General features: G+C 48.1%; 1 protein-coding gene across 2 annotated transcripts; it reads right to left on the bottom strand.

Moving 5' to 3' along the window:
* Positions 1-144: 144 nt before the first annotated feature.
* Positions 145-13,985, bottom strand: LOC310818545 (UTP--glucose-1-phosphate uridylyltransferase-like). 2 transcript variants are annotated; one of them, XM_083689521.1, is made up of 10 exons: positions 12,732-12,924; positions 11,863-11,981; positions 9,881-9,988; positions 4,575-4,760; positions 4,263-4,396; positions 3,853-4,150; positions 3,058-3,255; positions 2,394-2,636; positions 2,106-2,210; positions 145-493 (listed from the first exon to the last, which is right to left on the bottom strand). In XM_083689521.1, the coding sequence occupies exons 1-10, from the start codon at positions 12,748-12,750 to the stop codon at positions 386-388; spliced, it is 1,518 nt and encodes a 505-aa protein (XP_083545647.1). In that variant the 5' UTR covers positions 12,751-12,924; the 3' UTR covers positions 145-385. The 2 variants fall into 2 exon arrangements, with proteins under 2 accessions (XP_083545647.1, XP_083545648.1); XM_083689522.1 differs by lacking the exon at positions 12,732-12,924 and adding an exon at positions 13,817-13,985 and having other exon boundaries at positions 146-493.
* Positions 13,986-15,322: the final 1,337 nt, after the last annotated feature.

Below are 15,322 nucleotides of genomic sequence, written 5' to 3'. Positions count from 1 at the left end.
TGAGACTAACGTGGGACAGTGACAGCATGCCTGAGAAATGAACCAGAACCTTTCTGAATAAAACATGATGGAATATTGAACTGCCTCTCCTTCTTTGTGTGTGTGTGTGGAAGAACAAAGACAAACCCACAGGGCATACTGCACTTTAATTCAGCTTCAGAGAGGGAACCAATGCTGACTCAGCATCAGCAGCCAATAGGAACCTTGTAACAGCTTCCTGTCATGATGCAAGAGGAACCTAAAACGCCAGCGGGGGTCGGGGATAAAATCTCTTAAGAACCTGGTAATAAAACCTTCCTGTCTGTCTGTGTAACACACCTGGTGCAGGTAAAGGGATAGAGCGGGAGTCCGTGGTCATGTGTCCTGTCTGTCTGTCTTGAAGGCATCAGTGGTCAAGGATGCGCAGGTTGCCAGATACGATCTTGTTTTCCAGCAGCGCTCCAGCGGGAATATCGATCCTGTCCCCGTGGTTGGCGATGATGATGACGGTTCCCTGAGAGGGAAAAGAAAAAAATTATACATACATTTATTAATTCATTCAAACATTAAACGTGAAAAGAAAAGCATTAATGCATAAATACATTCATACAAACATCCATACATAGATTGTATTCATTAATTAATCTATGAATGGATGGATGATTGAATGTATGGATGTTTGTATGAATGAATGTATGAATTTATTTATGCATTAATGCTTTTCTTTTCACGTTTAATGTTTGAATGAAAGAAAGAATGATTGTATTAATTAATCATTCTTTCATATATTCATTCATAAACATGTATACATTCGTTGATACATAAACATTGATTCAGGGCCGAAGATTTGGTGTTAAATCATATTGTTTGTATTGTATTTATTGTTTCGTATTATTTTGTTGTTTTTGTCTATGTAAAAAGCGCTACACAAATAAACTTGATTAATTAACACGCATACATTCATTAACACCCACACCAACATTCATTCATTCATTCATTCATTCTTTCATTAACACATACATACAATTCATGAACACAAATATTAATTCATTAACATATTCATTAACACATTCATGCATTCACATACATGCATTAACACATTCATTCATTTATTCATTCACTTATTTATCCTAACCCATTCATGCATTAACACACATACATTAATTCATTATCACACACATACATATATTCATTCATTCAATAACACATACTTTCATTCATTAAGACACATTCATTCATTTATTCATTCATTAACACACATACATGCGTTAAGACACATACATTCATTCAATAACACACATTCATTCATTTATTCATTCATTCATGAATGAATGTGTGTTAATGAATAAATAAATGTACACATTAACACATACATTTATTCATTCATGCATTAACACACATTAATTCATTAACACATACATTCATTCATTCACTTATTTATCCTAACACATTCATTCAATAACACATACTTTCATTCATTAACACAAATTCATTCATTCACACTCATTTATTTATTCATTCAATAACATTCATTCATTAACATGCATACATTCATTCACACACACTCATTCATTCATTCATTCACACACATTCATTGAATAAATGAATGTATGTGTGAATGAATAAGTAAATAAATTAATGTGTGTGTTAATGAATGAATGAATAAGTAAATAAATTAATGTATGTGTGTTAATGAATGAATGAATAAATAAATGAATGTGTTGAATGAATAAATTAATGTGTGTTATTCATTCAACACATACATTCCTGCATTCATTTATTTATTCATTCAACACAGACACATTAATTCATTAACATGCATTATCTCACACACACATACATAATCTCACATACATTTATTCATTAACACAAATTAATGAATTAATTCACATTCATTCATTAACACATACATACATACATAAATTCACACATACATTAATTAATGAACATACATTCATTCATTAACACTCACTCATTAATTCATTCATTAACACATACATACATTCATTCATTCATTCATTCACACACATACATTAATTCATTAACATTCATTCATATGCACACATTAACACATCCATCACTTTCACAGACACACACGCGTCACCCTCTGTGTAGAACACCTGTACCTTGACGGAGACTTGCTTTCCGAAGGTGACGTCTCCTGACACAGTGAGGTGGTCCAGCTCCAACATGTCTGGGATGCTCTCGAACCTCGTCAGGTAGTCATGCACCTGCAACAACAGTCAACAAGTCAGTCAACAAGTCAACAACAACAATCTAGTCAACAAGTCAACAGTCATCAACGCAGGGTACAGGTAAGTTAGCTGTACTCTGTGATGCTGACTCTGCGATCTTCCTCAACAGTGCAGTGATAACAGAAGCCAGCCTCCCCCTGTCCCCAGGAGTGTGTTTACCTTGGTGAAGGAGGATCCCAGCTTGACGTGGGGCGTGGAGGGGAACTCTCTCTTCTTGCTCATGGTGAGGGACCCTGCGTCCAGGCTGTAGAGGTTGGACATGACCAGCAGGAGGTCAGAGGTCGTCTTGACGGGCAGGAAGCGGCTGCGTGGCACGTTGACCCCCATGGCGTTGTCGAAGGCCTTGATGGCCGCGCCCACCGCCGTCTCCAGCTGGATGACGTTCAGACCTCCATCCAGAGTCTGAGGCGGGAGGGAGGGGAGAGAAATTAGTCAGAGATTATTTGGTCTCGTCTCGTTTTAGTCAACAAAAATAAAACAAATGTGGTTTTTCTGGGTCTATATGGTCAGTTATAAGAGTCTATATGGTCAGTTATAAGAGTCTATATGGTCAGTTATAAGAGTCTATATGGTCAGTTGTAAGAGTCTTTCGCTACAGAAAAATAGGTGTTTGACGAATATTTTCGGCATTAATTTCATTGGCAAAATTAACGAAATGTGTGTGCGCATGTACATACGTTTATATGTGTGTACGTTTGTGTGTGTGTGTGTGTGTGTGTCTATGCGTATGTATGTGTGTGTGTGTGTGTGTCTATGTGTGTGTGTGTGTCTATGCGTATGTATGTGTGTGTGTGTATGCGTGCGTGTCCAATCCCTCCCTCACCTTAGGGTTGATGATGATCTCCATGTCCATGCTGTTCTGCTCATGCAGCCTCTTGATGGCAGGCAGGGAGATCCACAGGTTGTTGGTGTTGAAGATCTTGAACTTGGTGACAGACTTGAACTCGTCCACGTGTTTCTTGGGGACCTGGGCGATCTCCAGCAGGCGTAGGTGCCCGTCGTACTGGGTCAGGGTGCCACCCTGCGGAGAGGGAGACAGACGGAGGGAAACCAGAAGTGATCAGAATACAAAAAGACGTCCAGACTCATGACTGTACTGAATCTTAGATTGAAGTCGTTCTGTACACATCAAAACACTGTCAAAAGCTTCTGTATTAAAGAACACAGACAGGGAATACACCAGAGAACAGGATTTTATTTTCCTTCTGCCAGCACCATGTCCTTATCAGTCTTTCTAACCTATTTTTAATATTGGTATTTTGGTTTAATGGTTGGTATTTCTAAAGCACCTATTATTGATCACTCAATAACAAAGGTTAAATAACAGATAGATAGATAGAGATACTTTAATGATCCCTGAGGGGAAATGACAATGTTGCAGCCACCAGTGACACACCAGGAATCACAACACACAGGACAAGTACAAAAACGTAACAAAGCACACAAACACAAGGTATGAAAGGCTGTGCAGAGGATGAATAACTGATCCACATGTACACAGGGTTAGAGGTTAAAACCGTTGGCATACCGAGTGGTTGACAGACATATTTACAGGGTTTAAGTTGAACCATAATCACCATAACAACAGCAGTCGCCTGGAACCCAGATCTGTCGTTACCTTGACGTCGGCGCGCGTCTTGTCCGTGACCTCCATGACAAACTCACATCGGCGCTCCGCTGGCTGGCTCATCAGGTGGTTGAGGATGAAGAGGTCCACGGTGGCGCCCAGGTTGTCGATGTTGGAGACGAAGATGTACTCCTTCCCCTGGGCGATGAGCTGGTCCAGCAGGCCAGAGTTGTAGAAGCTGGCGTAGATGTCCCCGTGGCCGGGGGGGTACCAGGCCTCCGCCCCCTCCCCGCTCATACCCAGGTCTCTGGCGATGGGCAGCAGGGACTCTTTGTTGATACGTGGGTATCTGGGGGGTAGGAGAAGGAGGGGGGGGGGGATCAGTGTGTGAGTGATACACACCTTCAACCAGGACAGGTATGTTGACACGGGTGGGGGTGTGTGTGTGTGTGTGTGTGTACCTGCTCTGGTTGAAGGTGTGTATCTTGACGCGGTGGTGTGTGTATTTCTGCAGGATCTTCTTGGTGTCTTCGTCTGTGTTGAAGGAGTTCATGAGGACCAGAGGCACGTCGGTGTTAAAGGACTTGTTCAAATGCTGAGAGAAGAGCAGAGAAGAGAAGAGCAGAGAAGAGCAGAGAAGAGAAGGGCAGAGAAGGGAAAAAATTATTAACATTTTGAACTGTAAATACCTAGGGAAACATGTGTGTGCATGTGTACCTGTCTTTGTTGGACGGTGAGGTCCAGGAAGGTAGGGGTGTGTGTGTGTATCCTACCTCTATCTGCTGGACGGTGAGGTCCAGGAAGGTGTTCTCGTTGCGGACGCTGATGAGGCTCTTGGGCCCCTTGCAGCCCATGCTGGTCCCCAGCCCCCCATTCAGCTTCACCACCACCAGCTTGTTCAGGCTGGCCGCCACACTGTCTGGTAGACCCTTCGCCTTGATCCTCTCATAGGGCTGGATCTGGGGGGGCGGGGGGGGGGGCAGGAGAGGTTAGACACTAGAATCAGGTGGGTGTGTTATTGTGTGTGTGTGTGTGTGTGTGTGTGGTATAGAGTTATGGGGGGAAAACCAGTCAGCCAGTGGTGACATTGTGGTCATCTGTCTGACGGTAGAAACAGTGACAGAACAGAAGTGTAGAGTCTTCACAATGACATCAAGACATGTAAAAATGGAGGAGATCCCAGCAGAGTTTGAACACTCGGGGGCAGCAACGAGCAATAGGGGGCTGAAGGGGGTGGGGGGTGGGGGCTGAGGGCTGGAGGAGACGAGGGGGGGGGGGGGGGGGCAGAGCTGGCATCAGACCAGCGATTACGCAACGCTGGAGCCATGCCGACAGCTGTCTAAACCCAGAGGAATCAAACCAGTGCCTCACAGGACAGACACACTACAGACAGAGACTACAGATACACTACAGACACAGAGACACTACAGACACAGAGACTACAGATACACTACAGACACACTAGACACACTACAGACACAGACTACAGACAGAGACTACAGACACACTACAGACAGAGGCTACAGACACACAGAAACGGGCACAAACGACAGAGCAACAGACGTGAAAAAGAGACCGCCACAGACGATACAGGACTAGTATAGCTACGTTTATAGGAGTTAAATGAATATGTTTGGGATCACAGCATCACTCTGTAACACCATGACATTAAATAATGGGGTGTTCGTTGGTTGGGTTCCCCAGTGTTAGCCTGAGTCTCGTCCCAACCACTTCCACCCCAAGGTCTGGTGGACCAACGCGTTGAACTTGGCCTTTATTAAGCCAATAGAAAGACCATCAAAGACGGTGAAAAGCCATTGGCTTTACTTCACATCATTCATCCTGCCACTAAGGCCAGGTTTGAGTGGTTGTTATTCCAGGCTTATATGCGCTGTGTTCAAGAGCCTGGGGGGCAAGGTCAGAGGTCAGGGGTCAGAAAAGACAAACCAACCAATAGAAGGACAGACAGCAAACATTGTCTGTGGTCTATTTACTGTTAGGGAAGGGTCAAGGTAGGGCCCATTTGAGCCAAGTAAACATGACCAAGTGTTTGTTTAAGCAGCCGTGTGTGTGTGTGTATGTATTTGTATGTGTGTTAGTGTGTGTGTGTGTATTTGTATGTGTGTTACTGTATTTGTTTGTGTGGTAGTGCATATGTATTGTGTGTGTGTGTACGTGTATGTGTATGTATGTATTTGTTTGTGTGGTAGTGTGTATGTATCTGTATGTGTGTTAGTGTGTGTATTTGTATGTGTTAGTGTGTGTGTGTGTTAATGTGCATGTATTTGTGTGTGCACGTGTTAGTGTGTATGTATTTGTATGTGTGTTAGCGTGTGTGTTAGTGTGTGTGTTAGCGTGTGTGTGTGTGTTAGTGTGTGTGTGTGTTAGCGTGTGTGTGTGTGTGTTAGCGTGTGTGTGGGGGAAGTGAGAAGTGTTAGTCCCTAGAGAGAGAACACAGTTGGCCAGCCCAGCTGGATGATCAAAACCATGTGTGCAAAACACAAAGAAATGACTCTTCTGAACGAGAGGCCGACCAAAGCGTTTCCTCTCTAACTCCTAGTGGGGGACACTGGTAACTGCTTTCACTAAGCAGGAACATGTCAAACTAACTGAAGCTCCTCTCTCCATGCAGTAGAGTACAGCACCATCTGGGCCCTATAGAAACACAATACATGACATGGATGATGACCGAGGTCCTCCTCTTCATAGGCTTCACATGAGAGTTGTTCAACAGAAACAGCGCAGGGCCCTATAGTAGAACTGACCACAGCAGGAGGTAGAGGCTTCTAGAAGGGAGAAGGACGAGGGTCTTCAGAGGAGAGAGGAGAATGTCCAGGGTAGAGGGAGGGAGGTCAGGGTAGAGGGAGGGAGGTCAGGTAGAGGGAGGTCAGGGTAGAGGGAGAGGGAGGTCAGGGTAGAGGGAGGTCAGGGTAGAGGGAGGTCAGGGTAGAGGGAAGTCAGGGTAGAGGGAGGTCAGGGTAGAGGGAGAGGGAGGTCAGGGTAGAGGGAGGTCAGGGTAGAGGGAGGTCAGGGTAGAGGGAGGTCAGGGTAGAGGGAGGTCAGGGTAGAGGGAGAGGGAGGTCAGGGTAGAGGGAGGTCAGGGTAGAGGGAGAGGGAGGTCAGGTAGAGGGAGGTCAGGGTAGAGGGAGAGGGAGGTCAGGGTAGAGGGAGGTCAGGTAGAGGGAGAGGGAGGTCAGGTAGAGGGAGGTCAGGTAGAGGGAGAGGGAGGTCAGGTAGAGGGAGGGAGGTCAGGTAGAGGGAGGTCAGGGTAGAGGGAGAGGGAGGTCAGGTAGAGGGAGGGAGGTCAGGTAGAGGGAGGTCAGGGTAGAGGGAGAGGGAGGTCAGGGTAGAGGGAGAGGGAGGTCAGGTAGAGGGAGGTCAGGGTAGAGGGAGAGGGAGGTCAGGGTAGAGGGAGAGGGAGGTCAGGTAGAGGGAGGTCAGGGTAGAGGGAGGTCAGGGTGGAGGGAGAGGGAGGTCAGGTAGAGGGAGGTCAGGGTAGAGGGAGAGGGAGGTCAGGTAGAGGGAGGTCAGGTAGAGGGAGAGGAAGGTCAGGGTAGAGGGAGGTCAGGGTGGAGGGAGGTCAGGGTGGAGGGAGAGGGAGGTCAGGTAGAGGGAGGTCAGGGAGAGGGAGGTCAGGGAGAGGGAGGTCAGGGTAGAGGGAGGTCAGGGTAGAGGGAGGTCAGAGGAGAGGGAGGTCAGGTCAGGTAGAGGGAGGTCAGGTCAGGTAGAGGGAGGTCAGGGTAGAGGGAGGTCAGGGGAGAGGGAGGTCAGGTCAGGTAGAGGGAGGTCAGGTCAGGTAGAGGGAGGTCAGGGTAGAGGACCTAGTCAAGTTTTTAGAGGGGAGAAGAGTAAGAGACTGTCCGGGAAGGAGGAACATTGAGACCTTCTGGCCACGGCCACACACACGAATGTGTGTGTGATGTGGTGTGTGTGTGTGTGTGTGTGTGTTGGAGAGAGGAAGTACAGTACTTTAAGTCACACACACAGTCTATAATTACCCCTGTCCTTTTTGTCCTCATGTGTGTCTCACATTCACACACACTAGTGCGTGTGTCTGCGCACATATGCCTCTGTGTGTGTACGTCTACATTTCCACACAGAACACTTCCTGCAGCGCTGACAGGAGGCTACAGTTACAGAGTTGGCATGGTAACAACAAGGCCTTATCTGTGGCTCGCTGCTCACACAGCTGAGCTGCGTTCAGCCGAGCAGAACGTTGCAGGACCTTACAGAACGTTGCAGAACCTCCACATAGAAGCATGTTAGGAGCCAATCCAAGCTGAGCCAAGCCGAGCTAAGCTATACAGGGCCTGGCCTGGTTCTGACTCTAACACAGCAGTTGTACGGGCACTGGGAAGGACAGCGAGAAAGGAGCATATCTGGACCAGCACAGTACGGTTTGGGTCGGCCCTGTTGGCCACAGTAAGTGTCTGGGACCACTTAACCTGCGTCTGGGACCACTTAACCTGCGTCTGGGACCACTTAACCTGCGTCCGCCCCAAAGAGTCAGGAAAACAGGAATCATCAGGTGGCAGGTTCCTGTCTGTTGAGTTGTCCTGGTTTCCATCCTGGGGTATTCTGTCTGAGGGACTTTGCTCTGGTTGTGTAATCACTAAACCACTCGACTCAACTGACGGGTTCTGGGAGGTTCACAACGAGGTAGATGAACTCTCCACAGTCAACATTGACTAAACCTGTTGCATAAGACAGCAGACAACAGCTTTGCCAACAACAACAAAAGACAAACAATGAACCCTATCAATGGGTGTTAGGACTCCACTCTGTGTGTGTGTGTTATCTGCTCTGGTTGAAGGTGTGTATCTTGACACGATGGTGGTTGGGTGTGTGTGTGGTGTGTGTGTTATCTGCTCTGGTTGAAGGTGTGTATCTTGACACGATGGTGGTTGGGTGTGTGTGTGGTGTGTGTGTTATCTGCTCTGGTTGAAGGTGTGTATCTTGATACGATGGTGGTTGGGGTGGGTGGGTGTGTGTGTGTGTGTGACGAGGAGAGCAGAGCAGAAGCACCCATCTATAAACAGAGGAACTTGACGTGTTAAAGTTCAGGGACAGACAAGGAGACCGGTCAGAGTCCAGATTGGGTTTCACATTCCCGACCAGGCGCCCCGACCGTAAGCACCAACCATGAGACAATACCCATGATCCCACCACACTGTGGAGGATAAAGTAGACACATTTCTCCCCACACCACTCTCAGACAGACAGACACACACACGCTTGGTGAGGGTGTTTCCATGATTCTCCAAGTTCAAGAGACAAATGTCAGCCCACCCAGACCAGACTCCCTGAAGGACTAGGTGGAATGCTGGAGAGGTCACACACACACACACACACACACACACACAAATGCTGGGGAAGTCAGGCTATTCATAGTGTAACCTTCTGCGGGCCCAACCAAAGGAGTACTTTCAGAGGGGAGGGTCAGGCTGTGAGATGGTGAAATGTCTGTTCTCAGATCTGGTTACCTCTACAGTCATGCTAGGCTCTGATAGAGGGTTGTGGTGTGTGGTGCTGGTTTCCATCCTGTAGTACACGTACACACACACACACACACACGTACGCCTAGCTTGGGGACTTGGTTCTTGGCTTTAACTGCAGGCCTGCCCATGTTGTTCCTGTTAGCCTGGTCACAGCTACACACACACACACACACACACACACACACACACACACACACACACACACACACACACACACACACACACACACACACACACACACACACACACACACACACACACACACACACACACACACACACACACACAACTGGGGGGGTCCACATGTAATATATAATTATATTACATATATTGTGTGTACTGTACTGTGTAGGGTGTAGTGTAGTGTGTAGTGTTGTGTGTAATGTGTAGTGTAGTGTGGTGTGTAATGTGTAGTGTAGTGTTGTGTGTAGTGTTGTGTGGTGTGGTGTGTACTGTTGTGTGTAATGTGTAGTGTAGTGTGGTGTGTAATGTGTAGTGTAGTGTTGTGTGTAGTGTGGTGTGTAGTGTGTACTGTTGTGTGTAATGTGTAGTGTGTAGTGTGTACTGGTGTGTCTACTCACCGACTCCTCTGGTGGTCTCTGGATCTTGGCCCAGTCCACCGAGGGTCCCTTGGACTGGAGGAACCTGTGGAACAGGTGCTTGAAGCCCCCAAAGTCCTTCTTGGAGATCTGACAACAGGAAGAGGAAATACAGCGTCATATTCTACAGGGGAGGACGAAATCCACTAACACCCCTGAGAGACTCTGCATGGATCAGACTCAACATTCTGGATCTTCTCAGAACTGAACGAAGAATCATTAAAACTTCCAAGGTTGGGTTCTTCTGGGCTGACAGATGAAGAAGCTAACGGTTTGGAGACATCGTTAAAGACAAACTGACTGTTTCCATGGCACTGTGTCTTGTTTCATGTGGCCAATTATCACACACATTTTAAAACACTTTATTTTTGGCAGACCTGGAGACAAACACGCAGCTGTAGCTCTGAATAGTCAAACGATGCGCGTGTTCTGGTTTAACACACGGAATGTCCTTTCATCTCTCCCTGTCCAACCCCCCCCACTCACACCATTCATTACGCTTCTTCAACCACCCACCCCCCCCCCCCCCCCCCCATTCAGTCCTGGTGACCTGTAGTAGTCATGATGTAGTTGCATGGCGGCGGTGGTTAAACGCCTCGCTGGGAGAGAATCATTAATACTCCTACCTCCCCTCTCTCTCCCCTCCCCTCCCCTCTCTCTCTCTCTCTCTCTCTCTCTCTCTCTCTGTCACTGACCCAGGGGCTGCATGTCCTTTAATCACACCAACCCCCACACAGTCTCTCTCTCTCCCCCTCTCCCCCCCCCCTAGCTCTACTTTTTAATGGCCTGTCTTGGCAGTGTAACTGTTTAACAGTGTGTGTTTGTGGGGCAGCAGGACGAGGAGCTGGAGCCTCTGGTCTCCACTGATACGCTGTAGTTTGCCTCCGCATGCTAATGACCGAGGCTGGCTGCTGCGGGCTTACTAAGTAGGGTGTGTGTGTGTGTGAAGTTCAGAGAGAGTACTGAGAGTTGGATGGCATGGCAACAGTTGGCGCTCTGCGAGGTGAGGGCTTAGTGTGTGTGTGTGTGTGTGTGTGTGTGTGAGTGTGTGTGAGTGTGTCTGTGTAAGGTAAGGGCTTAGTGGTGGAGGCTGATGTAAGAATGATTGATGTCTCTATGGTCTTAAATGTGGAGGCAGTAGTATAATTATTAGGGGGGGGTGGGGGGGACGAGGGGGGGTGGAGGGGGGGGACAAGAGGGGGGGTGGAGCGGGGGGACAAGAGGGGGGGTGGGGGGGACGAGAGGGGGGTGGAGGGGGACGAGAGGGGGTGGAGGAGGGGGACGAGAGGGGGTGGAGGGGGGGGACGAGAGGGGGTGGAGCGGGGGGACAAGAGGGGGGGTGGGGGGGACGAGAGGGGGGTGGAGGGGGACGAGAGGGGGTGGAGGAGGGGGACGAGAGGGGGTGGAGGGGGGGACGAGAGGTGGGGGTGGGGGGGACGAGAGGGGGGGTGGGGGGGACGAGAGGGGAAGAGAGCAAATAGTGGGAATGTGAGATGGAGTGAAGCAGAGAGGCATAGAAAGAAAAAGAAAAAAGAAAAAGAGAGAGAGAGGATTCATGCTGTTAAATCAGCCTGTGTGTGTGTGTGTGTGTGTGTGTGTGTGTGTGTGTGTGATTGAGACACACAGGTCATTCACCTCCTCTGTGGCTCATTCCAGTACACATCCTCCCTCCTTCCTGCCTGCCTCCTCAAAAACAGCCCAGCCCACCCCCCACCCCCCCCCCCACACACTTCTAACCACCTAAATCACAAACTGCCCATTCATACCCACACCCCAGGCGGATCCAGCAGACTCCTGCCCAGCCCAGCCCAGCCCAGCCTAGTGAGCCCACCTCCACCTCCCCCTACAATCCAACCTGGCCCCACCCAGCCCTCCCTCCACCCCACCCCAGTGAGCCCACCTCCACCTGCGCCCCCCCCTCCACCCCAGTGAGCCCCCCCCCCCCTCCACCCCAGTGAGCCCACCTCAGCCTCGGCCCCCTGGCTGGTGGTCAGCAGCTTCTCCAGCTCCGTGTGCATGGAGTTCTCCAGCTGCTGCCTCATCTTCTCCTGGAACTCTGCCATCCCCCGGCCCTTACTGAGCTCTGGGGGGGGGGGGGGGGGGGGGGGGGGGGGGGGGTGAGAGAAAGATAAAGAAGGGGGGGGGGGGGGGTGAGAGAGAGAGAGAAAGAGAGTTAGCTTGCTTGACCCTTTCAAAAATAATCACAGAGAAAAAAGGTACACACTGAAAGTGTGATCCATAAAACAGCAGCTTATTGTGTGATCCACAGGCCAGCACGGTGTTGTATGGTGGCTGACATGGGACACAGTACTAAGATGAAATGCAAGAGGTGTCAGTCAACATGACAGACAGTAGAACACAGAACACAGTTGACTTCCCTCAAGGTGAGAGAACACACTATGACATCAGTCGTCACACAATTTCCAGTATTTCATCAAATAACGATAACACAGGGTGTTGAAATCACGTACAGTACAGGGGAGGCTGGTGGAGGCAGAAATCGGAGGACGGGCTCTTTGTAATGCATGGGATGGAATAAGAAATGGCATCAAACACATGCATTACAATCAGCCCGTCCTCTGAATTCTACCTCCACCAGCCTCCCCTGACTGAGAGTACACTCACATCCAGACATCAGACATGTACATAGGCTAGAAGTGAAGCAGTGAACAGAGAAACAGTGGACTTCTTTCAAACCTTAAAAATAGTCAATAACCAGACATGTCAAGTCCAGAAATGAATAAGGGACTTCAGATAAATGTTGTACTCCTCTGTGCTGTGAATCTCCATCTATAGCCTAGAGGCGCCATATCCACCAAAACACAACACTTACCAGCTGCGCTTAAAGACATCTTTGGACGCTAAAATGGAACCAGTGCAGCGAAACTTTCTCAAAATATAACCCGAATCGTCTATAAGGTCGGCAGGCTCTCCCGCTGTCTACGATGCTCCTTCTAATTCACCGGACCAGTAGATATTGTCCATTCAACGATACATGGGGAACGGGGAAGACAAATGCACCTCTGTCTGACGAATCACTCAGAAATATGAACTGTGCTCCCGCGAAACAATGTTCGCAGTCATTGACACGGCGAAGACGACGACACCATCATCATCATCATCCGGACGTGAAAACGGAACAGGCACCACATCTGACATTGATTAACATATCAAACATTTCACCAACCGAATTACACGCCTATGATAACAGCTTGCCAACTGATATGACTGGATAACGACGTTTCGGTATATTCCTGTGTACACTGCCCGTATAGTAGCCAGAGAGAGAAAGAAAAGGGGGCGAGAAGATCAGAGGGGCGAATTAATAAATGAATAACGACTTTATTTATGAAGCACGTCCCCCTGGGTGGGCTCACACACGTGTCACAAAATCGTGATCAAAAACTGTAACTATAGCGATGCATGAAAACGACTCCTGATCATCGCGGTTTCCCCACAGCGCGTTTCTATGAACACCACGTCCGACCCTCCGGTTGACAGCGGGGCTCTTCGACATGCGCAATAAGCGCCTAACTATATTGATTAACTCGACCTCTGGCTTGTCGTCAAACAGGGACACACATGTCACAACATACCACAGTAAACTGGACATGGACAGGTCAAGTGCACAAGGATGCCCATCACGCATGTATACCGAGGTATACCAAGGTTGGCAGGTCGTAGGTTTAGCTGTCATGCTGCTTTTTGAGAGACATGGCGGGGGCAAGCTAGCCAGACAGTTAGCACGGTGCGAGGCTAGCAGGACAGCAGGCAATTCCAGGGACCAGTGAGTTCCCCCCCGCCCTCCCTCCACCCACCCACCCACCCACACCCCTCCACCCATCACAATCACCACGTTTTCAAGCAACATGTTTCGACAAACTTGCAACGGCCATTGCATTGGCTAGCTATACCCACCTTAAATAACACTTATTTTGATATCCGCAAAAGGACTCCAAGGAGAGGGTGCTTGGCTACTTTGGCGAGCAAGGTCAACTGAATTCGGCCTGTGAATTAGGAGACAAAGTAGCCCTTTAGGAGGTGCATGTTGCAGCGGACCGCCTCCGCAGCTCGCCTCCAGCTGACACGCCTGAACACGGAGTGAAGACGGAAATGGCGTCGTCGGCCTCTGGACAGGCCGTTCAGAGGAGAGCAGCGATTGGCTGGCCATCTGGCCAATCAGATCATGCTACTGTGGAAACACTTTTGACCAATCAGAATCTTGAATGCGAGGGTGGGGTTTCTGTCAGAGCGACAGGACGTTCAGGATCAGCAAACTTTCATTCCAAAATGTAAATGTGATTTTGTTCCAACAACATCTCTCTCTAGACTTCGAAGTCATTTGTGTAAAAAGATGTGTGTATTTTTGATGGTCTAGCAGCTCAAGAACACACACTCATTACAGGAAATCTCGTCAGAGGTTTAATCCTGTTCTTTTTCTGTTTCTGTGAAAATAGTGCACTCTACTGTTTGGTCTGTGAATACAGGCATGCAAACACACACACACACACACACACATCGACAGAGCATAATTGATACACAAATATGAACAGCAGGAACACAGGGATCCTGGTCGCCTATACAGTAGATAGTCTTATATAGTAGATAGTCTTATACAATAAATAGTCTTCTATAGTAGATAGTCTTATACAATAAATAGTCTTCTATAGTAGATAGTCTTATACAGTAAATAGTCTTCTATAGTAGATATATTATATATTATATGCTCAAAGGTTCATCAAGTACAACGTTTTTGACATGCAAACTTAACTAGAGCTAGATTTGTTGTTAGGGAACCCTCCAAATCAGGGGAGGCTGGTGGAGGTAGAAATCTGAGGACGGGCTCAGTGTAATGCATGTAATGGAATGAGGAAGTCTGATACCATTCCCCAATACATCCCATGCATTACAATGAGCCCATCCTCAGATTTCTACCTCCACTGATCCAAAGAAAATCTCACCTAACTTCTGTTACTTGTATCCCACCCGTAGAGAGGGTAGTAGGCCGTGGGGAGGATGAAACAGTCCTTGAGCACCCAACTGTGAGCACTGCTCCCCCGTGTGGCCAACACTAGTCACTGCACATGATCTGGTTGAAAACACCGTCCAGGTTGGACCTCAACGTCATGTGATGATTTTCTAAAAGTCTGTCTGGCAAGATAATAATTATTAACTTCAGGAATATTATCTTTGATCTTCAATACTGTGAGTTCAACGAGCTGATAAGTGAAGTACATAACAGATCAATGTGACTGGTGGAGGTAGAAGCTCTTTGTATGTTTGATACCATTCCTCATTCCATTCCATGCATTACAATGAACCCGTCCTCCGATTTCTACCCCCACCAGCCTCCCCCCTGCAACAAATGAAGGCTCAATGGTTCACAGCGTCTGTGTTTTGAAAAGGGGGAGCAGAGAAATAGTC

This window comes from Argentina silus, assembly GCF_951799395.1.
Source record: "Argentina silus genome assembly, chromosome: 18".
NCBI lineage: Eukaryota > Metazoa > Chordata > Actinopteri > Argentiniformes > Argentinidae > Argentina > Argentina silus.
Note: the sequence above shows the minus strand (reverse complement) of the source record. Positions and strands in the feature narration are given on the sequence as shown.